The sequence below is a fragment of the Vombatus ursinus genome, unplaced genomic scaffold (assembly GCF_900497805.2).
Source record: "Vombatus ursinus unplaced genomic scaffold, bare-nosed wombat genome assembly UNPS02014781.1, whole genome shotgun sequence".
NCBI classification, from domain to species: Eukaryota; Metazoa; Chordata; class Mammalia; order Diprotodontia; family Vombatidae; genus Vombatus; species Vombatus ursinus.
Genome location: NW_020954559.1, coordinates 34678251 through 34705411, shown reverse-complemented (window position 1 = coordinate 34705411; position 27161 = coordinate 34678251). Strand labels below are relative to the sequence as shown.

Here is a 27161-nt window from a genome sequence, read left to right as displayed (position 1 = left end):
TGGGACATTTAGTCCTCTAACCCAAGGGTTCTTCATCTGGGGCTTATGAGCTTGTTTTCTTTCTAAAAATATTTTTACAACTGTGTTGTTGTTCAGTCATACCTGACTCTTCATGATCCCATTTGGGTTTTTCTTGACAGAGATGATGGAGTGGTTTGCCATTTCCTTTTCCAGCTCATTTTACAGATGATGAAACTGAGGCAAACAGGGTGAAGTGACTTTCCCAAGGTCACACAACTAGTAAGTGTCTGAGGCCAGATTTGAATTCAAGAAGATGAGTCTTCCTGACTGCAGGCTGGGTACTTTACCCACTATGCCATCTACTTACTCTATTTCAATATAATTTCCTTTGTAACTCTATGCTTTTTATGCATTTAAAAACATTAATCTGATAAGGGGTTCATAGGCGTCATCAAACAGACACAAAAAAGTTAAGAACCTCTGATCTAACAGTTATTTTAAATTGCATAAACAAGTTGCATAAATTTACAACTTTGGGTCAGTGGGATTTTATCGTTTTAAGTATACATTTTGTAGTCCAACTCTTTCGTGTAATTAGAAGTTCAAGCATAATCTTGATCTTGTGCTTCTGACCTTATGTACTCAAGCTTTAAGGCTGAAACTGCTTTTTGAATGGAGCACTATTCCCATTAACTATGAACCAAGTCAAATTAACAAGCATGAGGCAGCTAGGTAGCACAGTGGAGAGAGCTCTGGCCTTGGAGTTAGGAGGACCTGAGTTCAAATTTGACTCAGACACATAACACTAGCTGTGTGATTCTGGGCAAGTCATTTAACCCCAATTACTTCACAAAAAAAAAGTTAGCAAGCATTTATTAAGCACCTACTGTGAGCCAGAAAATGTGCTAAGAGCTGGACCACAACAGACATCAAAAATCTAAGAATCAGAGAGGCAAAAATGTTTGACCAAATTTTTTTTGTGCCTACTTTAGGGGAAATTAGGAGCAAATATTGTTTTTGATGGGATCCCTTGGAGAGTTGCTCCATCAACTCAAAATACAATGGCAAAGAAGCTCAGTCAATTCCCTTATTTATTTTGCCAAATAGATTTTTTTCTTTGAAGAGATTTAACACAAATTTTTCTTTTAGAGGCTGAAGATAATGTTCTTTGAAATTATTTCAAAGCATCAGGACCAAAAGAAGCTATCATTAGGGCTGTGTGCCTGGGTGAGTATTTCAATGAAAATTTATTACAAGGGAAGGCTCTTTTTTTTCCCTCTTTGGGTTGGTAGGAGGTATGATGAAAGAAGCAATATTTAAAAACAGCAGTAATGCATCACTAAAACTTAAGAAAAGGAAAAATAAAAAACTTATCTTGGTGTTCTTCACAGAAACAACTACTCTGTTTATACTTTTTAAGACTCTATTCCCTCCAATGAATATATTAGTGTTGTCTGATTTTACGTTTACATTAATTTCATGTGTATAGTAAAAGGATTAATTAATGACTTTCCATTGCTATAGGCCAGAGCTATGCATAGGAAAGAATTCTGGTGCTAAAACGGGGGTGGGGAAGCTGTAACTCCGAGGCCACATTTGGCCCTCTAGGTCCTCACATGCGGCCTTTTGACTGAATCCAAACTTCACAGAACAAATTCCCCTTAACAAAAGGATTTCTTCTGTAAAACTTGGACTCAGTCAGAAGGTTGCACCCAAGAACCTAGAAGGCCACATGTGGTTTCATGGGCACAGGTTCCCCACCCTTGTGCTAATAGTTTGGCAGTATATTATGCTTTTTTCCCAAAAAATTCACATTGGTAATGGTTAGAACATCTCTCACAAATTCTAACAAGCAACAAATTTTAACAAACAAGTCCCTTCCACCTTTTCTTTGTCCCTATCTCTCTGTTTGTCTGTCTCAGCGTTCTCTCTCTCTCAATCTCTATATCTTTCTCAATCTCTCTATGCCTCTCATTTTTTGTCTCTTAATCTCTCTCTCTCATTTTTTTGTCTTTCATTCTGTCTTAAGTTTTCTCTGTCAATCTTTCTCTTTCTCAATCTGTGTTTCAGTCTCTCAATCTTTCTGCATCTCAGTCTATGTCTCTCAGTTTTTCTCTTTCAATCTCTCTCTCACACATACACACATGCACACACACACATACACACACACACATACACATACATTTTTGTGAATGGCACTATAGTAGAATTGATAAGTAGTTTTAAAAGAAAACTGTGGCCCAGAGATATAGAATATAGTCTAAGCTTGGTCGTATATTAGGCATCAAAGCATTAGAGAGAGAGAGAGAGAGAGGGAGTTTTCTTAGTAAGTATAGGAGCTTGTTTATAGGCTCACCAATCTCTTTAAATATCAAATGTACTATGCTGCATGTATTTATGTAAATTTTTTGATCTACAAATACCAGAAAATCAAACACAGTCAACAATTTAGGATTTAGAAAATAAATCAGGAACACTTTTATTTTGTTATAGTTACAGCCAAGGTAGAACAATCATAAAAAGCACAAATTACTAAAAGGAATGAAACACAACATTTTCATGATAATTTGTGGTAGTGGAAGACACAAATTAAAATTTTAGAAGTTCATCCTTCCAAAAGATATTGTTGGTAATAAACATGTCTCAAAGTGGAGACAGCATGGAGGGAAAGACTACTGAAACATTAGTCAGAGTTCTGGATTCCAATCTTGGCTCTGTTGTGTGGCCTTGGAAAAAGTCAGGTTCCCTCTCTAGGCCTCAGTTTTCATATGTGTAAAATACGTGAGTTAGACTAAATGGTAGTTAAGATGTCTCTTTTAATTTTGTAGCCTTATGATTTTCTATTGCCCAATTTTATGTTTATGTGGCAAGAAGAACTATTGACAAGTTACATGAAAATAGGCAAAAACTTTTAAAAAAGCACTGTTCACCCTGGTGCAGGTACATACAGGCAACTTAAATATTTTCTGTGTGAAAAGAATGTATTTAGAATTTGAGTATAAGGAGAATTATTTTTATAAAGCTATCATGTTGGCTAGAAATTACTGCACAGTGTGATTTTTCAGTCCAAAAAGGCCAAAAGGTAAGTAAGCTCAGAGGTCAAAGACACTGACATTCCTACTCTACAACGGCCAGGTTGTAGTAATGTGGGAGGATAGACTATATCTTCCTGGGAGTTTCTACCAATTCAGACCATGTATTTTAATTTTCTTGCTCCACCTTGCATGATTCCATTAATTGAGCACAACTTTATTAATATTCAGCTGCAATGGAAAGTATGATGTGTGTACATAATAAGTATATAAAACACATTATTGAATTAGCTCAACATAGTGTTATCTGCTTACCCAGTGTGACATGTTTGGTAGTAGTTCATCTATTAGTGGTTACTTGGTTTGAAGGGTCAGAGTGTTAGAAAAAAGATGAGGGTTTATTTTGAAATGGGGATAAAATTAGACAGGCAAGAGTCTATTTAATATTAGAGAAATGACTGGTGTAAGTGCTGGTGCCAAATTCCTTTAGTTTAAAAAAAAATCAATCTGTTCAGCATCTGAGGTAATAAGTTAAGCACCAAAATTGACTCTCTTTAGCAATGTCAAGGCAAGAAAGAAGTATGTTGCTCTCTTTCTCCACTAGGCCTCCTGGGAAAGGGTTATAGGTTCTTCATGCAGACCTGGCAACGACTGATGTGAGTTCGGATGAGCCCTGCCTTGAGGGTATCTGCAGAGGGGGAGGCCTGGAAGTTCTGCTCTGGAATGGTGGTGAGCCAAAAACTGTATTTGTTGGCAAAGTAGTGGCAGGTTCCTCGGCCTCCGTTGCATTCGATGAAAGGTGTGGCCCTGAAGTCTTCTAGACAGCTGCCAGGAGATACCAGTGACTGTCCGCCACCCTCATCCCCAGCCGCAGTATGCTATAGGAAGGGAACACAAAAGCAAAAAAAAAAAAAAAAAATTAACCTTGTAAGATGGCAAGTGAGGAAGAGAACATCTTGTCATAAAGTTGGAAAGAAATATGGAGTCAGTTGGCATCATTTTAGAACTTCATGGACCTTCATATAGAACTTCAAGCCCCTTTAAACTGGCTCCTAAAAGCTGACTGCTAATTTTCAGAGTGACCATTTCACACCTCAGAAATTGGCAAATAGGACAAATCAGGACTTGATTTGTTATTTTGTTTATTGTATAGACTTCAAAAAAACAATGGGAGAAAATGTTAATGATACAGATGAGATTTAAAAGTGTGTCCTGCTAATGTACTATTGGTGGAGTTGTGAACTGATCCAACCATTCTGGAAAACTTTTTGGAACTATGCCCAAAGGGCTACAAAACTGTGCGTTCCCTTTGACCTAGAAATACTACTACTGGTCTGTATCAGAAAGAGATTTTTTAGAAAAGGAAAAGGATGTATATGGACCAAAACATTTATAGCAGCTTTTTTTGTGTGGTGGCAAAGATTTAGAAATTGAGGGGATGCTTATGAGGGCAATAACTGAACAAATTGTGGTATATGATTGTGAAGGAACGCTACTGTATTATAAGAAATGATGAGCAGGATGCTCTCAGAAAAACGTGAAAAGACTTACATGAAATGATGCAAAGTGAATTGAACAGAACCAGGAGAACATCATACACAGCAATAGCAATATTGTATACTGTGATCAGCTGTGAATGACTTAGCTATTCTCAGCAATACAATGCTCCAAGACAATTTTGAAGGACTTATGATGAAAAATGCTATCCACCTTCAGAGAAAGAACTGATGGAGTCTGAATGCTGATCAAAGCATACTATTTTTCATTTTCTTTTTCTTTTTTTTTGTCTGTGTTTTCTTTTGCAACATGGCTAATATGGAAATATGTTTTGCATGACTGAACATGTATAATCTATATCAAATTGCTTGCTTTCTGAAGGAGGGGGGAGCTGAGGGTGAGGGAAAGAATCTGGAACTCAAAATTTAAAAAATGAATGTTAAGAATTGTTTTTACATCGAATTGGGAAAAATATATAAAAATTTTAAAAAAGTGTGTCCTGTATATTATTTTTCCCTGGAGAGCTGCATTAAACATTTACCAGCATATCCCTGGTTAGAAAGGATAGTGAAACCATCTAATCCTGGTCTCTTAATTTTTTTCCCTAAGCAAATACATTGGAGATCAGAGAGTAAAATTCTTGTATCTCAAAACTGACTAAAAATAGCTGTCATTAATCTTGGTCAAGCAAGCTGGGAATTATGGAAAGATTCTCAGAACATGGAACATGAAAATTTTGGCTATACAGTTTAGATATTAACTCCTATGCTGTGATATCCTCTGATAGAGACTCATAATAAAACTTAATTTCTATTTTTCAAAGAATTCCTAAAAAGTTTTTGTTCCCATGGTCACTTAAACCATTACAATGGATTCTGATTGCTCCAAAAAGAGCTACAAATTTCACTCTGATCTGAAAGCAAAAGTAGTAAAAAACTCTGTGCCAAGTTCTGAAACTTGGGAAAGAATTTCTAAAAGTAGTCATTCGGATAGTCCTTCAGTAGCTGTGGAATAGAGGTATAATATCATTATGTAAATTGTTCTCCTGTGGAATAGAGGTGTAATGTCATAATGTAAATTATCATCCCAGTTTTGCTCATTTCACTTTGCATCAGTTTATACAAGTCTTCCAAGGTTTCTCTGATGCTGACTCCTCCATCATTTAGAGGTGCCATGTCAGAAGAGTAAAGGAATATTTTGGAGGCATATAAAGATTGGTTTTTTTATAGAATTGCAGCATACCATTCAGGACCTCTAAACTCCGCTGCTATGGACATTAAGTCTTTCCCATAATGTACTTCTCACAGGAGTCAAAATTCCTGGTTCATTGGTCTAAAGTTTCTCAAGAAATCTACTATTTTCTTAAAAAAATGATTATAATTTGAGATGATCCTTTAAAAATTTCTAACCTCATCTAGGCATGTGGTGGCCTGAGCTTAATAGTGATAACAACAATAACAATACATATATTTTAATATTCTCCACAAAGTAATTTTGAGAGAAGATCACAATTCAAGATTCTCTTCTTCTCCTAGATAGTAGAAAGATGCCTTGTATTTGGTGCCTAGAGACTCGGGTTTCAGTTCTGCCTCTGCTATTTATTTAGTGCTTTGTAAGCTTGGGAAAATCATGTCACTTTCTGAATCTCAGCTTCCTCCTTTGTAAAATGTTAGGTTGACCTAGATGCAACTTGCAGCTCTAAATTGAGGATTCTTCTCAGAATGCTTCTAGGCCAGACCCACCTGGTTCTAGTTTCTTCATTAGTATCTTACCCCATTTTTGATTCTTTTTGCTTCAAATATTTGGAACACAGAGTATATTAACACCAACTGGGTAAAGAATGTAGGAAGTTCTATAGAGGATGTTTGTTGCTAGGTGGTATAGTGGCTAGAATGCTGGACTTGGAGTTAGGAAGAACTGAGTTCAGATTCTGCCTTAGGCATTCGAATAGTTGAGGGACTATGGATAAATTAAGGATAACTTCTCTGTGCCTCAGTTTCTTCAACAGCAAAAATGGGGATAACTATAGCTCCGACCTAATGGGTTGGGGAGAGGCTGGAAGGAGGGAGGGAGTTTGGAAGGCAAAATAAAAAAGTGAATGTTAATTAATAAAAATAATAGTACCTACTTCACAGGATTGTTGTGAGGATAAAAAGAAATAACACATGCAAAGTACCTTTAAACCTTAGAGCTCTATTTAAATGCTAGCTATTATTATTGTTGTTACTATGTGATACAGATGATTCTGATTAAATATAAATTGACTGACCCTCCCCCATCTATAAAAATGTTTAAAAAGATTATGGACTGAATTAAAAATAAATGTTATTCACAGAAAGCATTTAATGTTAACATATAGGCATAGATTTAAACAAAAGTTAGACTAAAATTTATTATGCTAGGATTAGCTGAAATCTGTAGTTTCAGTGACGATATTAGACAAAGTCTAATTCAAACCAAAGAGTATTATAAGAGGTAAACAAGAAAATTGTAATTTGCTAAAGGCATGACTGAAAATTAGTTTATCAATTTTGAATATACATATGTACCAATAATGTAGCAATTAAATTTATAAAGGGAAAAAGTTCACAGTATTGCAAGAAAAATAGAAATAATAATAGTAAGACATTCAATACCATACTAAGAATTTAACACAAGATAAGTAAGAATTTCTAGATTTGAATAGTATTGAACAAAATGGGTTTAATGCAGAGAAAATTTAATGGTAAATGTAGAAATGTATATTTTCCCAAATATACATGCAATATTTGGAAAAAGTGACCATAATGTATGTATTTATACATCCCTATCTAAACTGTTTCTCTCTCTTAGCATCTAACATAGTGCTCTGCAGAGTAGGCACTTGATTTAATTTAATTGCTGAATTAATTGTCAAACATTCTCAGTCATAGAGAAGTTCCTGGCATTTTCTCTGGCTGTCTCCTATGCATGTAATGTCCTCCCTCCTCTTTTTCACCTCCTGTCATCCCTGGCTTCCTTCAATGTCAAGCTAAAATCTCACCTTTTATAGGAAGCCTTTTCCAATCTCTCTTAATGCTAGTCCTTTCCTCTCTTTATTATTTCCAATTTATATTTTATATAACCTGCACATAATAGTTTGCTTCTTGTCTCCCCCATTAGATTGTGAGCTCCTTGAGGGCAGGGACTATCTTTTGCCTTTTTTTACATCCCTAGCACTTAGCAAGGTGCCTGGCACAAAGGAGGTGTCTAACAAATGCTTACTGACTGACTATCTAGAAAAATCCTAGCTAAATTTAGAAAGCCAGAAACTTTTAGACAAAAGCATGATGCTAGATGTAAAGAATAAGGCAAAATAAATGCAGGTCTATATGAAAATTATTAAATTATTACTGGGGTTGTAGAAGAAATGATAAAAAAAGACTACCTCCAAGAAAACAACATAAATGTTATGCTGTTTGAAAATATGAAAAATGCCATTGTATGTATCCTAAGCAGCACTCAGATTTAAATTTGTAGTTCTTGAATACCAGTATTGACAAGAAAGAATAAGAGAAACCCAAGGAGTTGAGTCTTCATTTAGAGCGATCAGGAACAAAGCAATACATTAATAACACGGATTATAAAAGAACAAAGGACATAAGGGGAAAAGGTGTTAAAAATACCAGCAAGTATTGATTAAGTTTGATTAAGGAAGAGAAAGAGAAAACTAAAATGACCAAAATTAGAAATTAATAAGGAAATGTCACAATAAATACAAAACTAAGAAAATGATCAGAAATGACTATGTACAATTTCACGCCAACTTGAAAACTTAAATAGATGAGAATCTATAAAGATATGAAATACAAAACAGGAAATAAATGACTTAAACAGAGAGAGAAATGATACAGGCCAATAAATGAGAGGAGGTATAGTGGGAAGAATGCTGGATTAAGAGTCAGAGGATGTGAATTCAACTCTTAAGCTGTACTATTGACTATCTTTGAGACTTTAGGCAGGTCATTTGTTAAACTTTGGTTGGACTTCATTTTTCCTCATTTTAAAATGTAGGAGTTGGGCTACATGACCTTCAATATCTCTCCCAGCTCTAAATCTATGAACTCATGAATTACCCATCTTCCTCCACCTTTGAAAATACTTCAAGGGTCAATTAATAGTGAACATTCAGATAATGTTTGGCATTCTTCAAATTCATCATCTATTTGTTGTAAGATATCAAGGGATCACAGAGACCTTAGAAATCATTTAGTGTAGGGAGTCTTAGTCTACCAGGAAGTCAATGGATAGATTTCATGAGGTCCTTGAATTTTGATGGGGAAAACCTACATCTTTATTTCCATATAATTGGTTTCTTTTGTAATCCCATGTATGTTATTTTATGCACCTAAAAACAGTATTTTACTATCGTGCTTATGATGAGATGGATGATTTCAGAAAAAAAACAAGACTCACATGAACTGATGCAAGGTGAAGTGAGCAGAACCAGGAGAAGATTGTACAGAGTAACAGCAATATTTTAATGATGATCAACTGTGAAAGACTTAGCTACTTCTATTAATACAATGATCCAAGACAATTCCAAAGGAACCATAATAAAAAATGCTATCCACCTCCACAAAGAGAACCAATGAACTCTGAGTATAGATTGAACTACACTTTTTTCACTTTCTTTATTTTTCTTGCTTTCTTTCTTTTCCTTTTTGGCAACATGGCTAATATGGAAATGTTTTGCATGGCTTCACATGTATAACTGATAAACTGCTTGCCCTCTCAATGGGTAGGGCAGGAACTAAGGGAGTGAGAGAATCTGGAACTTAAAATTTTTGAAAAATCAATGCAAAACTAAATAAATAATAAACTGAAACAAAAAATGTTCTGAGAAGGGGCCCATAGGTTTGCTACAAGTCCAAGTGGTTCATGACACAAGAAGTTTAAATGCCCTCTGATTTAGCATTTTATGGAGAAGTTGATGCCCAGAGAAGTTAGGTAGTATTAACCTTAAGCATTCTGAATCTATCACAAGCTTCTTGATAGTAGGGACTATCTTCTGCCTCTTTCTGTATCTCCAGTGTTTAGCACAGTTCCTGGTACACAGTAGGTGCTTATGTTTATTGATTAAGTGTTTTATTGATTGATACAAGTTTAGAAAAATAATACTCATTGTTTAAGGATATAAACAATTTTAAAAACAGGAAATTGTTAATTATTTTAAAATGTATTTAAACTATAATAATCTGATAAATGAAATATAAAGCACTTTTAGGCACCACTGTATGAATATTGGAAAAAAAGCTTAAAATGATAAAATTCAATATTAGCAAGATAGCTAGGAAATAGGTTTTCTATTATGTTTTTGGTGGAACCACAAATCAATGCCATCTTTTTTTTTTTAGAGAATTCTGGCAATAATGAGAATTATAAAAACAAATCATACCAAAGGAGTCTCACTTGCCTTTTTACAGAGGAGATGGATTCTGGGCTCAGAATACTGTGCACATAATGTCAGATTTTTTGACACATTAGTTAGTTTTGCTGAATTGTTTGTCACTATGTGCATATAAATAATAGACTAGTAACTTTCTAGTATTTCTGTTTCTAATATTTAGCAGTATAGTTTAAAAGTCTACATACAAACTTTCATCTCTTTGGAATAAGGATAGTAGACATAAATCTACAAATTCCCGAATAATAATCTATGCCAAAAGAATGTTGTAAGGTTAAAGAAATGTTTGTAAAGTACCATGAATCTCAGAGCAGGGAAGGACCTAGACCCTAAAGTAATTTTAGGTGTTACAGTAAAACTTCAAAAACTGGCTTCTTCTGATTGCATTCAAATATACCATGGGTAGAGCAGCATAATTGTAATAACAGTTGACATTTAAATAGGACTTATAAAATATTGATGTATTGATATATGACACATTTATTGCCTCATTTGGTTTTCTGTAAAATCTTGAAATGACATAATTAGCTTGGAAGGCTGGGGGCTATTTCTGTCCCTCAAATGTAACTTTACAAAGGGTCTTGTTTTGCTGTATTACTCTTTTTCAATCAACAAACTTTAAAAAATACTCCCCCCCAATTTAATGAAATTTAATGAATTTTTTTTTCTGAATTTAATGAATACTAAAAAAAAAAAGGAACATTCCCATATATAAGGTAGAACAGGAAAAGAGGATTGTAGTTTATGAAACCATGAAATATACACAACTTGCTTTTCAAAAATTATATAGGGGCAGCTAGGTGGCACAGTGGATAGAGCTCTGACCTTGGAGTAAGGAGGACCCGAGTTCAAATCTGGCCTCAGACACTTGACACCTACTAGCTGTATGACTTTGGGCAAGTCACTTAACCCCGATTGCCTCCCCCTACCAAAAAATATATGTATACATTTTAGCGTCACTTTCAAAACTATCCTGCTTTCAGTAAGCATTTATTAAACTCCTACTATATTCCAGTCACTTTGCTAAATGCTGAGGATAAAAAGTGCCTGTCCTCAAAGAGTTTATTGTCTCTTGATCTCAATCTCATTTCATTTCTATTGACAGGACGCGATTTAATAGCCACCAACTTTGAAGGCTGTCGATACCAGGTTTCAGGAACTTGGAAGCAAAGTAAAATGGTCTTTTGTCTGCTGACCAGCATGAAATTGAGAAGGTCCCACCATAGGATTGTTAGCTTTTCTAGAGAAGCTGAATAGGCCTGGCTCAAATCACTAAAGTGAGTTCTTAACCCTTTGTCTTTGGACCCCTTTGTCAGTCTGGTGAAGCCTGTAGACCCCTTCTCAGTAGAGTGTTTTAAAATGCACACATTATATAGGATTGTAAAAAGATCAATTATTTTGAAATAAAGATGTATTTTTTCCTTATCTAAGTTCATGGACCTCCTGAAATTTATTCATGATCCTCTTGGAGGTCCAAAGACCCTAGGTTACTAAGCCCTAGAATAAGGCAAAGTAGAACACTTGTGTCTTAGTGACTACATGATGGTCACTGGATACAGTAAGTGGAATTTCTTCACATCTTCTCTGGGATATGCCTTGGGAGAGTGGTGATCCTCCTTAAATTTCTGTTCTTGGAATCCCCTGAAGGTGTAGGGGATTAGGGTACCTAGTGGTACCTGACAAATGGATACAGATTTAGCTCAAAATCACCAAGGAGAAAAATGGGATTTAAAGGTATGTTTCCATTTGTTTCTATTTCCCTGCACAATGCAGGGGAAACAGTGCTAGATTTGGAGTCAGAGGGCCAGAATTCAAATTCTGCCACTACTCCCACGTGACAGTTAAGTGAGCAAACCTCCAAACTTAATTCCATGGCATTGGTTAGCTAGCAACTATCCAGTTGAGCAACATTTTCAGGGCCATTTGTCTCTGCTGTATCTTCCCTTTGTGGGTTCATCTCTGTTTTGCCATCAGTCTATGATGCCAAGAGTCATGAGTATGCAACAATGAACTGTACTTTGATCAAGGACAGAAAAGATCACTGGGTAGTTACTGTACAGACAAAATCACTGACAGTTTTAGTATTTAAGACCCTACCACGAAGAAAGGCAGACACAGACACACACAAATAGAGCAAACAGTAAACTCAATTTATCCACCTGGAAGTTTGACAGACAATTTATCCGGAGTTCTGGGAATTTTAGGAATTTCAGACCTCATATACCATGCAGCCATCCCCTCCCTCAGCATGTTATCAGAGAACTTTGTGATCTCTGCCATGTCTTATCACTCCATGTTGTTTGTAGAAAAGAACACTCAGTCCAGCTCACTTTATTGGGATGTTGTAAGCAGAAGATTAAATGTGCAAATCCTATTAATCTGTTCTAATGATGTTAATTTGAAATGTAATTGCTAATGAGAAAAGGGGCTGCTCTGACCTTTCTTAGGATAATATGTAATTAGTCTTTCAGAAGGGAGGAAGCTCATTTGATTTTAAAAGTTTAAAATGGGAATTAAAAAAAAAATTTAAAACTTGCTCCTTACCTGTTTCACAGAGGGATTGTGGAGGCTGACACCAGATGAAAGAGAAATTGTTTTTGGAATTCCTTGAAATTAATATCAAATGATAAGCTCCTTGAGAGGCAGAAAGTTTGCCTTCTGTTGTACAGAGCTTTGCATACTAATCACCCTGAACCAGAATGTATCTGTGACATAAGAGTATCAAGACTTATTTTATTTGTTCCCTAAACAGATCTCCATCCTCATCTAGTTTTAATTAGCTTGGGGCCCACTTCAAATTTTATGTTCTTTGCAAATAGAAGTGATTTGGGGTTGTCAGCACTAAGGAATAGAGGATTACATTTCTTTCCTCTAATCTGTTTCTCCCTTCACTGTTAGTTTGGATTAATTATATAATTTTATATATTATTATGTATATTTTATGTATTGTTATATAATTATATAATTTTATATATTATAGATGTTAGTTAACATATATATAAGTTAGATTAATTATATAATTTTAGGAACAAAAAAAATTCCAGGGGCAGATAGGTGGTACAGTGGATAGAGCACTGGCCCTGGAGTCAGGAAGACCTGAGTTCAAATCCAACCTCAGACCAAACAATTGACACTTACTAGCTGTGTGACCCTGGGCAAGTTGCTTAACCCCAATTGCCTTAAAAAAAAATTTTTAAAAAAAATTCCAGCAACCTATTCTCTCCCCTTTAAGTAGGATCAAAACTGAAGTAGCCAAAGCTGAGGGCTGCCTTTTTGTATCTTACTATTAAACGTTTGGAGTGACCAAAGGTACGCTCTCCTTCCTGTGTAACTTGTTCCAATACAGGGTTATACAGGGGAAACAGGACAAGATTTGAAGTAAAAGAAGGTAGTTTCAAATCTTCCCACTACTTTCCTGCGATAGTTAAGTGGGCAGGCCACTAAACTTGTCTGGGCCTCAGTTTCCACATTTGTAAAATAAGGGAGTTGGATTAGGTGACTTCTAAGGTCTCTGCCAGCTCCAAGTATTTACTTGTATTTACTCAATTGTATTTACTCTTGTATTTACTCAATCATTATTAAAAGCCTAGTAGACCATATGGATATTTGTCCTCATATCTAACTCCTGGCAATTCATGGTCATTACCCCTAGTTCCACATTTGCTAAGACAGAGCACAGCTAGCAGAACCACAGAAGATTAGAGCAAGAAGAAACCTTTTGGATTATCTAGTCTAATTCTCATATTTTAGAGATGAGAAAATTGAGAAAGTTTATATGGTTTGTTTAAGATTACTCTAAGTAGGGGAATTGAGGCTCAAACCCAGATCTGATTCCAAATCCTGCATTTCTGCACTCGACCACACTCTTGCCTAACAACCCACCTAACATTCAGGCAGCTCTTTCAGATGCTTACCTAAGTCCACATTCAAACAGCTGCCTACCAGGCCAGTTCTTGGCTGCTTCTCTCCTACATAAGAAAAAGCCTGTAAAAGCATCACATACCATGAGAAAGGAGTAGCCAATCCACAGGCTGCGCCACCCTGCGGGACAGTGGGGGATGGAGACATCTTGGCTATGGACAGCAATGGCCACGGCGGGGGCTTCACATACAGAGCAGCGGCTGATATAGGGTTTGATTTCCTCTTCTGCCACGGGCATCATGGGCAGTGGCGCAGTTGTTGAGAGCCAGTAGGACTTGTCATTCCGGCTGGCATAATGGCAGACATCTCCGGGGTTGCAATACAGGAAAGGCATGGTACTGAAACGAGCCAAGCATGAGCCAGCCAGCCCTGCCAAAGGAAAGCCGGGCCGAGAGGTCAGACGACCCGCTCTGGGTTAGCAGGAATTCTTCCCAGGCATGACAATACACGGAAGCTAGGGCTTACTATTCTCCCTTGCTCCAGATTTCAAACATGGTTTAGGACATTGCAATTCTCTTCAAGAAGTATTCCGTCTCCTATCTGCCAATCTTCTTTAAATGATAAATCTGTGTATGTTCCACCTATCCTTGCTAAAATTTATCCTTCCCTACCATGTCATCTTGTTCTCTGGCTCCCTATGTCAACAGGCCTATAGAAAATAGTTCCCTGGGGGCAGCTAGGTGGCACAGTGGATAGAGCACTGGCCCTGAATTCAGGAGGACCTGAGTTCAAATCTGGCCTCAGACACATAACACTTACTAGCTGTGTGACCCTGGGCAAATCACTTAACCCCATTGCCTAGCCAAAAAACAAGAAATGAAAATAGTTCCCTGGCAAGCATATATGAAAACTCCAAACAACAGAGCAGAAACAGATTTTTTAAAAAAAATGATCCATGGTATACCTACTGCCTTATTCATTGGGTCTGCTGCCTATTTTCCAAGTAGTCTTAGGGAAAGTGCTTATTCATAAGGTTGTTTAGGAGAGACCCTGTCCTACTGCTTAGGCAGAATGGACACTGAATGATAGAGAACAAGGATGGAGTAAGAAGGAAGATCATCAAGGTCATTTAGTGAGTCAATAAACACATCTTCCTATGTGCCAGGCACTGTGCTGTGCTAAGGTGCCCCTCTGAAGGATCACTGGCACAATGTGTGAGACCCAAGCTGAGCACACCATACCACTAGGATGGTTAACAGCAGTCCTTGAAATGAAAAGTTACTGTGCCTTTGTATAACATTTTACTTACTGTAACTCTTGTAATAGGATTCAATTCATTTTTTTAGTTCTGCAATTCCAATTGGCCTGACTGGCTAAAGGCCTTTGTTTATTATTTTAGGTAAGCTGATTTAGCTAACACACTCTTCTGCAGCCTACTAAGCCACGTCCATGGAAAAGGAGGGGCAACTGGAACAATCAGCAGGCATTGATTAAGCACCTACTATATGCCAGGCCCTGTGCTAGGTGCCAGTTTTACAAAAACAAAAACAAAAGTCACTGCCCTCAAAGAGGCTATTTGCTACTGGGGGAAGTCAGGACATGCAGCTGAGCTGGCCTGCCAGACTGGCACTTCCTGACAGCTTCAATTATACTTGATAGGTCTTCCTTTGTGTTTAGGGAAGCTGGTCATTCCTGTCCAAATCAAGTTCTCTTAGCTTTATGTAGCAGGACAGTCAACCAAGAAAGAAGGCCACCCCCTAGTGACAATGTATAGTCTTCTTTTCTTATTCCTGAAGTCAGGAATGCCTTACACAAAGGGCAGAGTCAATTCCCCCTGGGGATATCTGTGGCACTGAAAACTATTTCTATTACTCATGGCTCATTTGTGGTACATGGACCAAAATTTGAGAAGATGAAAAAATGTAAATGGGAAACATCAAAGGTTAAGAAGGGCATAGAGGGGCCACTAGGCCACTGATGGACCCATAGAAGATGACCTTGGTATTAAAAGGGCAGGGAATTATTTTATGCCCCATTATTATTGTTATGAAATTTAGGATGTTTGAAAGATTTAATTATTTTCATGATCAGTTATCTTATTTATTGTTTTAGTTTAATTTTATATTATCATTATTAATTATTATCTTGACCTACAAATATTTGTAATCACCCATGATTCAGTGGAAGATAACTGACAAGTGATGAAAGACCTCATTCAGTCTCTGACTTGTAGCCCTTCCAGTGCCAAATAATTGAACAGACCTCATAAAGACTTTGAAGAAACATTACAGAAAAATGGAGACTGGATAGGTTCAAACTCTACCTACCAAGGTCTTGGTTGTGTGCTTTTTCCTGGCCTTCAAAGTACAGTAAACTGTACCCACTCCAGAGTTTATTCATTCCAACTGGACACATAGGCTCTTGATCAGTCTGGCTGTGTTTCACCAGGAGATAACCAATGCTAACACTGCGGCCTGGCATGCCAGGTAGCCCAGGACTTCCTGGTCTTCCTGGTTCACCTGGAAACCAAGAATAAATCAGTCCATTTGCATAGTGACTTTTTGAAAACAAAATTGATCAAGGTCGATAAGGGAGAAACAATCATGTCATCTTCTGGGATGCTTGAAGCATATTCATTGCTTACCTTCTTGGCCTACTGGTCCTTGATGACCCATGGGACCTTGGTCACCTCTGAATCCTGGAAGGGCCGATATACCACCTCTTCCTTGGGGTCCTGGTTTTCCAGGTAGTCCTCGTAAACCTGGATAGCCACCAAGTTTAGTATCAGTAATAATCAATGGAAAACAAATTACTACGCTAGGTATGTAATGCGTGTGAAGTCCTCATAGAAATGAATTTTAAAAAGACAAACATTTCATCCCTGATTTTCCCTCATGCCCCCATAGTTCAATTCTAGTTCATGATCCTACCTGGATCACCTGGAGGGCCCTGGGGACCCATCTCTCCTTGTATTCCAGGGGGCCCACTCCTTCCGTGGGGACCTGCCACTCCAGGTTCTGTGGCAATCTTCAGGGGGACTCCTGGAATCCCAGGAGATCCTATAGCACCAGGAGTGCCTAGGAAGGGGGGGAAATGATACCAACATATATAAGAAAAATTAGCTATTGATCTAAACCCTAGCCTGTGTTTACTGGAAGTTGCCAAAAGCAGATCTCAAAGCTGTACTTGGAAAAACATGACCTTTTGAGAACCAGACAGATAAGAACTCTCTTTATCTGAGCAAGAACTTGGCAAACAGAATACGTGAACCTCTATCAGATATCATCAGGACTTTTCTTCGCAGAGTGAGAGAATAGTATTACTACATATCAAAGTACTAATTGTGTTATGTTTAAGAATGCACAGTTAAAGGGAAATGGCTTCTTAAGCAAAGACTGGGCAAGTCTCACTTGTGTTGTTAATCAGATTCCCAGAGGTAATAATAGCATGCTTTTATCTACAGCAATTAATTTCAACAGTTTCACCTCTGCTTCCTTTTATTTTCAATCAAATCTTCATTAAGTGCCTATGAACTATAAATGACTCTAAAGTGGAGTCCAAATGTGATCTCCTCTATAGTATTAATATTTGGTTATTTCAGGATGAGGTATTATTAATTTCCTTTTATAGCTATCTCCATTGGTGGTCGGAATAGCAAGGCCAAAAACAGATTCTTGGTTTGCAGACTTCTATATTAGGAGGCCTTCTCTGGTCTTCCTCAGTACCACCCACCATCTAAATCACATCATATTTGTTCTGTAAATATTTTGCATATGTTTATAAGTGTACTTGTTGTCTCCCCACAAAAGAATGTAAATTCTCTGAAGGCAGGGACTTCCTTTTTTTGGGGGGGGATCTTTGTATTTCCATTATCTACATCGCCTGGCACACTGTAAGCATTCAATAAATCTTGTTGAATTGAAATGAGGAACAATTGAGAACTCAGCAGATACACAGGGATGCCTTAAATTATTTATTTTCCCCTGTAGGTCCTCAGAGAGTAAACTCACATAGAGACTTAGGCCTCTGCTGCCATTTTCAGTGTCCCTGGAGAAATTATCGGTTGTAGCCCTGAAGACACATACTTACCAGGGAATCCTCTGTCTCCTTTGGGTCCCTTGGGGCCTCTGTCACCAATATTTCCTGTTATCCCATGGTATCCCATGAGTCCTTGCTGTCCTTTAGGTCCTTCAAATATAAATGGCACATTTATGTTATATATGTTTGATCTCAACTCCCCCAACCGACATTTTCCCATCTCAGGGACATAGTATGGCCATGCTTTTGATCTCACTATCAATTCTCCCTCCGTAAGCCAGAATTCTGAAATTCCTCTACTGGGTCACAACCTCCTATCTTTCCATCCCCACCTCTGCCCCACTCCTTGTTGTTGTTGTTTAGTTGTTTCAGTCGTGTCTGATTCTTCATGACCCTATTTGGGATTTTCTTGACAAAGATACTAGAGTGGTTTGCCATTTCCTTCTTCAGCTCATTTTATGAATGAACTGAGATAAACAGGGTTAAGTGACTTGCCTAGAGTCACACAGGTAGTAAGTGTCTGAATTCAGATTTGAACTCACGAAGATGAGTTTATGATTCTAAGCCCAGTGCTCTATCCAATTTGCCACCTAGCTGCCCCATTCCCAAGTCTATTTTTTTATGTCAATGTGACCTCCAGTTACTCTTTTCTTCCCTCTTTTTCCAGTCCATCACCTCTGCCCAGGCCTCAGTTTCCATCCTTCAAAATCAGGACCCTATATTAAATCAGTTAAGCTATACAATGTTGTCTATTTTTTAAATTACTTGTCCTTTTGACTGATTGCTGCCCATATCCAACCCCAAAGTTGGATTACTCCCACCATTTGCCTTCTCTGTTCCTGCTCAGATCCTTTCAAAAGCTGCTGGAGGAAGTTATACAATCACATCAAATGGATCCACAACAATTTTTTGTAATGTAGTCTCAACTGCACCCTTGCTGCTGGACAGCAAACCTTCTTTTTGTCCCTGAATAACCTTCTAGCACATTCTCCTCAGTATCTATTCCAGAACTATTTTCTCCTCAAAACTTCTACACCATTCCTTCGCAGCAGGAGACTAGTATCTTGACTAAGAAAACAGGGACAGTTGATTATGAGCAATCTCCTTCTTCAATTCTACTCTAAACCCCCAAAACCTTCTACGTCATCCATGTCCTCCCACCATTCCCTCCTGGTGTTTGTCTCTTCAATCATTCCTTCTCCCACCCTCATCTTTAATTTTTCATTATCTAGTGGATCCTTCCCTGCTCTCTCCAAATATGCCTGTCTGCTCTATTCTTTAAAACTTTCATTTAACCTTGCTATCTCTTCCAGCTATCTTCTTATATCTCTTCTCCTTTTTAGAGCTGACTTCTGAGAAAAGATCTCTTACATTTGTTCTCTCTACATCCTTCAATTACCATTCACTTTTCAAACACAGGTAATTTTGTTTTCAAAACCTGAAACTGCTCTTTCCAAAGTTTGCAATGATCTCTTATTCATTCTATATTCCATTTAGCAATAGCTTTGACTTTTTGTCAGTTCTCATCCTTGACCTCTTTTCAGCTTTTGATAACACTGACCCACCCTCCCTCATCTTCCTTGCCTCCTTTGCTTTCATGAATCTTCTCTCTTCTGGTGTTCTTTACATATCTGGTGCTCCTTCTCAGTCTCCTTTGCCCTAACCACAGATGTCTCCTAAGACTGCCCTGGCACCTGTTTGCTTCTTCCCTCCCTCTCAGTGATCTCATTAGGTCTTTTGCATTCAAGTCACATCTGTACTGATAATTCCCAAATTTATGTACCCAGACCTTATGGCTCTCCCCAGTTCTGCATCACTATTTACTCAATGGAAAATTTCACCTGGATGTCCGATAGGCACCTCATACTCATGTCCAAAATGGATTTCATCATCTTCCTCTTTAAACCTGCCATTTCATCCCTATTTTTGTTGAGAGTACCAATATTCTTCCAGTCTCCCCTTTTGGCATCCTCAGAAAAGTCCTTGACTTCTTTCTTACCTCCCATATCCAATCAGTTACCAAACCTTGTCAATTCTATCTCTACAGTTTTCATACATCTGTTCTCTTCTCTCCAGCCCTATTGCCATTACCCTAGAACAAGCCCTCATTACGTCTCCAGGGGACTACTGTCATAGCCTTCTAGCTGGTCTTGTATCTGTCTCCTCTTCAATCCATTCTCAATACTGTTGCCAAAACAACCTTCTTAAAATACAGGTCTGGCTATGTTACTTCTCAACTCAAGAATTCTATGGCTTTCTGTTGCCTCTCAGATAAAATACAAGCCCCTCGATGTCATTTAGAGTTCCATACAGTCTGGCTTCTGCCTTCCTTTTTAGACTGATTTGACATTACTCCCCTACACGTACCTTCTACGCCAGCCAAACAGTGCCTTGAATCTCCCACTCCTGTGCCATGGTAGACAATCTCTTCTTCCACGTCTGGACTGCATTCCCACCTCACCTCTGCCTCTTAGAACTCTCATCTTCCTTCATGGCTCACCTCAGGTGTCCCCTCCTTTGGGGTCCCTTTTTTAATTCCCTTAGCTGTTTGGGTTCTGTCCCTCTTTCATTTATCTGGTGTTTGCTTATCTGTGCACATGAATCAGTGAATACATGAAATGACCCCCAGAGAGAATGCAAGCTCCTGAAGGGCAAGAAATGTTTCATTTTTGTCACTGCACAATGTTCTGAGAGGCAGGGTGGCCTCAGAGCCAGGAAGACCTAGTCCTGCCTCTGACACTGATTAGCTGTGTAACCCTGGGCAAAGTCAATTACCCTCTCAATGCTTTAGAAGTTTCAAGTTCTTCTTAAGTTCAAATCTGGCCTCAGACACTTACTAACTGTGTGACCCTGGGTACCCTGTTTGCCTCAGTTTCTTCATCTGTAAAATGAGCTGGAGAAGGAAATGGCAAACCACTCTAGTATCTTTGCCAAGAAAACCCTGTGTGGGGTCACATAGAATTGGATGTGACTGAAATAATACTTCTACCTATGGCTTCATTTAGAAAAAAAATAAGTCCATAGGTTGCAGAGAAGAAGCTCACCTACATTGGGAGAGGGAGTTCTTTACCAGCAGCTCTCTATGCCAATAAAATTGCAAGTCCAGTCCCTATCTGCTATCCCAATGCTCAGAATAGTGCCTTGACCTTAATCAATGCGTAATAATTATTTGCTGAGTTGAATTAAATATCTTTACACTCATAATGTTAAATGATAATTACCCCAGTTTAATCCTCTCTCTGCATCTGCTCTCCGCCCTTCTTCTCCATTCATGACCAAATCTTATTTGTTACATAGATAAGACATTCATCCGTTTTGTGGAAAATTACCTTTTTCTCCTGGGAGTCCATATACTCCAGGTCTGCCTTGGGGTCCAGGATCTCCTGCCCATCCTTTGGGTCCCCTTTCTCCCGTAAATCCTGGACTTCCTACTTCTCCTTTGATTCCAGGGGAAGACGATGGTCCAGGTGCTCCTGGGGGTCCTCTGTAACCTGTGGACGTCAGCAATTAGACATGAGGAAATAGACAAATGATATTCTCTATTGATCTGGGAGACCCAAAGGTACTCATAGTCATAGAAGTACAAAAGACAGCCTTGTCGATGATAAATGTTTGATACCAAGTTGACTTCCTTTTGCTATCTAACACATTCACATCTTGCTGGTTAGCTGCTCAGGAAATGCAGACTAATTTTTAACACAAAGCTAGATAAGTCACAATTAGGAAAGACAGATTTACTGGAAGAGTGTTCTGTAGTCTATTTCAAAGTCCATGATTTTGGGAAGTGTCTGCTCCTGGTGTAAATAGTCAATAGTTGACTATAACAGAAGAGGTCAGGTGATATTGCCATCACAATAGCTGGCAGTCAATACGCTGTAAAAACATGATTAAGGATTGACTTTTGTACTCTAAATGAACTTTGGGTTGGTGAGAGGTCCTTCTTCACGTCCTCAAAAGTAAGTGTGGTTAGGAAGAAAGGAAATGACAAGTTTGTTTTTTTTGAGTCACATTTTTTTGACAATAGTCAGAAGATGGTGTGAAAATGAAAGATGTGTGAAAGTTTTATACCTGTATCAGACTGGTAGGCTAACAACTGCCTAAGAATCTCAAAGCACAAATACAAATATATAACTTACCTTGTAGTCCAAATAGACCTGGTGCTCCTTTGTCACCTGGTAACCCAGAGATATTGGAAGGTGCGGTGAATCCCGGAAACCCTTGAATTCCTGGGCTACCGGAAGGACCTTGTTCCCCTGAGGATAAAAAAAAAAGTATGCTATTCTAACACAATAGGAAAAAAATCCACATTATATGTATTAAGTTCTGTCAGTTCTATCTCCACACATCATCTCTCATATCTTCCTTTTCTTCATTAATGCTCTATTAATGCAGCCTTAGTTCAGGCTGTCATCACTTCTCACTGAGGCTATCATACTATTGCTGCCAAAAATAATCTTACAAATGTACTGGCCTGACAATGTCAATCCCCTCTTCAAAAAACTTCAGTGGCTCCCTATTGCTTATAGGATAAAATACAAACTCCTCATTGAAGGCCATTTCCTAATATGGTTCTAGTTTATCCTCCCCCACTTTGGTCAGCTGGGTGGCACAGTAGATAGAGCACTGGGCTTAGAATCAGGAAGAATCATCTTCATGAGTTCAAATCCAGGTCCTAGACACACTAGCTGTGAGCAAACCACTTAGCCCTGTTTGCCTCAGTTTCTTCATCTGTAAAATGAGCTGGAGAAGGAAATGGCAAACCACTCTGGTATCTTTGCCAAGAAAACCTCAAATGGGGTCACAAAGAGTCAGACACAACTGAACAACAAACATAATCCTTCCTACTACCATTTATATACTACACATCACAGCCAAAAAATTCCTGATCTTATTCAAGTTTCTCCCATTTCTTTGCTTTCATATAGATGCCCCTCATGTCTGGAGCATACTTTCTCCATGTTGAAATCCTTCTTTTCCTTCAAGGCCCAGATCAGGCCCTGCCAACTCCATAAAAACTTCCTTGATTCCCCATTCAGTAAAAAAAAAAATATGTTCTCTCTCTGAAATTTTCTTTTTTAAGTTAAATTAAATTTATTTCTATGTTATATTTTAAGTTCTAAACTATTACCCTCCCTCCCCACTCTGCATTAGAGAAAGCCACAATGTAACACAGAAATTCACACACATACACACACACACACACACATATGTAAAACCATACTATGTACACTTCTATTTAACAGTTCTTTCTCTGGAGGTAGATATCATCTTTCTTCCTGGGTCCTTTGTAATTGATTTGAGTATTTATAATACCCAAAGAACATCACAGTTCTTCTTTGAACAATATTGCGGTTACCATCTACAAATTTCTCTTGGTTTTGCTCATTTCACTCTTCATTATTTCATGCAAATCTTTCCATGTTTTTCTAAAATCAAACTGCTCATCATTTCTTACAGCACAATAGTATTCCATCACAATCATATACCACAACTTGTTTAGCCATTCCCCAATTGATGGGCATCCCCTCCATTGAAATTTTTTTGTCAAGAATACTTCTTTAATTTTATTGGATTATACCTGATGTCATACTTATGTAGTGCCCTATTATGTGTTATTATTATTAATAATATATTGTTATATCTTAGTATTGTGTTCCCCCAATTGGAGTTAATTAGCTAATTAATTAACTATTCCTCCATTAGACTGTAAGGTCCCTTGAGGACAGTGACTTTCATTTTTCATTTTCGAAATTCTAGCACGTAACACAATGCTGTACATAGCGTATGTGCTTAACAAATGTTGGCTGAATTCAATCAATAATATCACCATTTTACAATGCACCAAGCAGTTAGAACCACTGAGGACTGGTTGATGAATGATGATATTCTAGTGGGCCAGGAGGAAGCAGGGTATACTATGGCTTCATTTCAGAAGAACTTGCAACCCTCTCCCTGCCTTTTAACCTACAGAGAAATCATTCCACATCCTTATTTATACAAATGAAATGCACATACAACCCATGTTCTCCTCCAATTTTTTCCCCAACCTTGGATGTGATCTCATTGTTAGGGTTTCCTCTACTCATGAACATAACCACCCCCCATTCCTACTTTCTCATCCTGGTCACTGTTAAGTCTGTTTTATTCAAGGACTATCATTATTCAGACCCCTGGCCTGAGGGGAGTCAGGCCTTGGTTTTTCACAGCTCATTAGCATCTCAAGTCTGGAAAGCCCACTAAGGAAAGGAGATAAAACTCAGATTAGCTTTTTTTTTTTTTTGACACTTGATGACAGCTCTGGGTAAACTTTTGGTGGAGGAGAAAGTTGAAACAAAGGGGTAAAAAAATGATACCTTGGGATAATCAAGGAATTTGTTATATCCTTGTTCCTTATTATCCTGGATCAAGGTGATAATAGAGTTGAATTGAGTTACTTGCAATTCACTGGGTGAGTGGTATATTGTAGAGATCCCCTTTAACAAGGAAATCTATTAAAGCTCTTAAGATGACTCTTCTTCCTTCTCCTGAGCTTCTCTCCCTTTTATGGCAACATTCTTACCTCCTACCCCTTTCTTTTAGGTTCCATGACTAAGGGTAGGGGCTAACCTAAAACCCAGCTCACTACATCAAAAAATATCACACAAATGTTATAGTACATAGGCCTGGAATTAGGAAGATCTAAGTGCAAATCTGGACTGAGGCACTCCCTAGTTGTGGGATCCTGGGCAAATCACTTAATCTCTCTTTGCCTCAGTTTCCTCAACATAAAATGCAGATAATACCCCGTATTTCCCTGGGTTTTTGTGAGGATTAAATGGAATAATATTTATACAGCACTTTGCAAACAATATGTGATCAGGCAGCTAGGTGGTAAGGTGGAAAGAGCATGCGGTTTTAAGTCAGAAACATGTGAGTTCAAATCTTGCCTTGGACACTTAGTAGGTGTGTGATTCTGAGAAAGTCATTAAATCTTTCTATGTCTCAGTTTCCTCATCTGTAAAATAGGAAGGGAATAGCACCTACCATATGTGCCAGGCACTGTGCTAAATGCTTTACAAATATTATCTCATTTGATAATGAGGGTAAGAATAGTACCTACCTCAGAGTTGTGTGAGAATCAAATGAATTAACATATGTAAAGTACTTCACAAACCTTAAAGCATTACATAAGTGCTGTTGTTGTTGTTACTATTATTATCATCATTATAGGAAAATATCTCCCTATAGGGGCAGCTAAGTGGTGCAGTGGATAGAGTGTCAGGGCTGGAGTAAGGAAGACTCATCTTCCCGAGTTCAAATCTGGCCTCAGACACTTACTAGCTCTGTGACCCTGGGCAAGTCACTTAATCTTATTTACCTCAATTTCCTCATCTGTAAAATGAGCTGGAGAAGGAAATAGCAAACCACTCTAGCACCTTTGCCAAGAAAACCCCAAATGGGGTCATGAAGAATCAGACACAACTGACAAACAACTGAACTATAATCTTCCTATTAGTAGGGGATGGGGAGAGAAGACATTGGCACAGCACACTAGAATCTATAATTGAAATTGTGAATTCTGAGCTCTGAAAAGCAGTCTGCTATATTTCTCCCTTTTGTCTTTATGACATGCTAACATCTATCACAGCAGAAGTAAGAGACATTCAGACTTTTGAAATAAAGTACCAGGGAAATGTTTCTGTTCAGGTATATTTAGAGCAGGAAGAAGGAAATGCATAATAGGAGGGAGATTACAAATATCCATACCTCTTCAATATGATTAATTATGAACAGCAAGTGGTTGGATTTATTGAACCTAAATGTATTAAATGCCATCAGCTGCAGCTGGATGAAAAATGACATCTAAGTCAGTCAATCAACAAGCATTTCTTAAGCCCTTACTATGGGTCAGGCATTATGATAAGCAATGGGGATACAAATACAAGAAAAAAGACAGTATCTGCCCTCAATGAGCTTATAAAGTAACTAAAGGAGAGTTTTAAGCTTTAGAAAATAATGGAAAACTTTTGAATAAGAGGATCTCATGACATCTCTAGATTGGTTGGTGCTTAAAAAATGCTAGTTGCTTGCCTTCCTGGCTTCTTCTTCTTCTTCTTCTTCTTTTTTTTTTTTTAACAAAAAGCAGAATTAACTATAGTTATTAGGTCTCTGTTAATGAGAGTATGTAGCAATTATGAATCATTTGGTTGGAATTAATAGGAAAACAAGGGCATTTTCTCAAGAATCCTCCTACTGATCTTCATAACTATGGAAATAAGAAAAGCTGGACAATGGATAGTTAGATTACATTGAAAATCCCATGCAATAACCAAAAGGGGGCCAGACATTAATGAAATATCTAACATATTTTCAGTAAGAAGAAACTGAATGTTGAATGGGAATGTAGCATGATGTTGTGAAGTCAGAGAATGTGGGTTCAAATCCCATATCTGAGAATTTCTACCGGTGTGACCTTGGGAATTTACTGAACCTTCTTGGGCCTCAGTTTCCTCATCTGTAAAATGGGGGTTTCGGATTGGATTAAATGGCCTCAGAAGTCCTTTTCTTCTCAGATCGGTGATGCTGTGAATTTAGGGCTAATCTAATAAGAAGCCACTTGGAAAACTCCAAATCTTAACTATCAACTGAATTTGTTTAAATTTAAGTAAAAGCACTGGATGATGTTACACTTAGTAATAAAACACCAGAAACGAAGTATGTCAATGTAAAAGGCTTGATGGAGTGAGTGGAAATCAGATTCACAACAGTTCCATAATCTTTTGCTGTTGTTTAGTCGTTTTTCAGTCATGTCCAACTCTTTGTGACCCCTTTTGGGGTTTTCTTGGCAAAGATACTGGAATGGTTTGCTGTTTCCTTCTCCAGCTCATTTCACAGATGAGAAAACTGAGGCAAAGAGGGTTAAGTGACTTGCCCAAGGTCACACAGCTGGTAAATATCTGAATAGTAAATATGAGTGTCACATGTAGATTAATGTAAACTTTACATATGTTTAAAGAGACCATCTTTGCTGATGTTAACTGGGCCATTTGGTTCTATAAACTAAACAATTAAGAGGATTTGGGGGTGGGGTGGAGGAGAAGAGGAAACCCACCTTAGAGAGCCTGATTTACTTGATGTTTTAAGAAACCAGGTCAGTCATTGGCTCTACTTATTTGCTACTTTCATTAAATAGCAGGTAACAACAAATACATATATATATGTGTATGTGTGTATATGTGTGTATATATATGTATGTATGCATATACATATAAATGCTTGATAGGTTAATGACTGCAAGTACAGGGGCTACAGGCATGTATTAGACATTTGAAAGTTCAGAAAGAAAATGTTTGGTGGAACACTTTTGT

The 27161-nt window shown here is 37.8% G+C and overlaps 1 protein-coding gene across 2 annotated transcripts in view; it reads right to left on the bottom strand.

Annotated features, from left to right (window-relative positions):
- Positions 1–2408: 2408 nt before the first annotated feature.
- The window catches only part of LOC114046112 (collagen alpha-2(IV) chain-like), a 287529-nt gene continuing 262776 nt past the window's right edge, over positions 2409–27161 (bottom strand). For both annotated transcript variants that reach the window (XM_027866367.1, XM_027866368.1), the window contains exons 41-48: positions 21951–22067; positions 21144–21305; positions 17866–17964; positions 16707–16853; positions 16421–16537; positions 16104–16295; positions 13919–14205; positions 2409–3871 (exon numbers count right to left, since the gene is read on the bottom strand). In XM_027866367.1, the coding sequence (XP_027722168.1) occupies positions 3614–3871; positions 13919–14205; positions 16104–16295; positions 16421–16537; positions 16707–16853; positions 17866–17964; positions 21144–21305; positions 21951–22067 (1379 nt within the window). In that variant the 3' untranslated portion in view covers positions 2409–3613. The remainder of the gene's footprint in view (positions 3872–13918; positions 14206–16103; positions 16296–16420; positions 16538–16706; positions 16854–17865; positions 17965–21143; positions 21306–21950; positions 22068–27161) is intronic.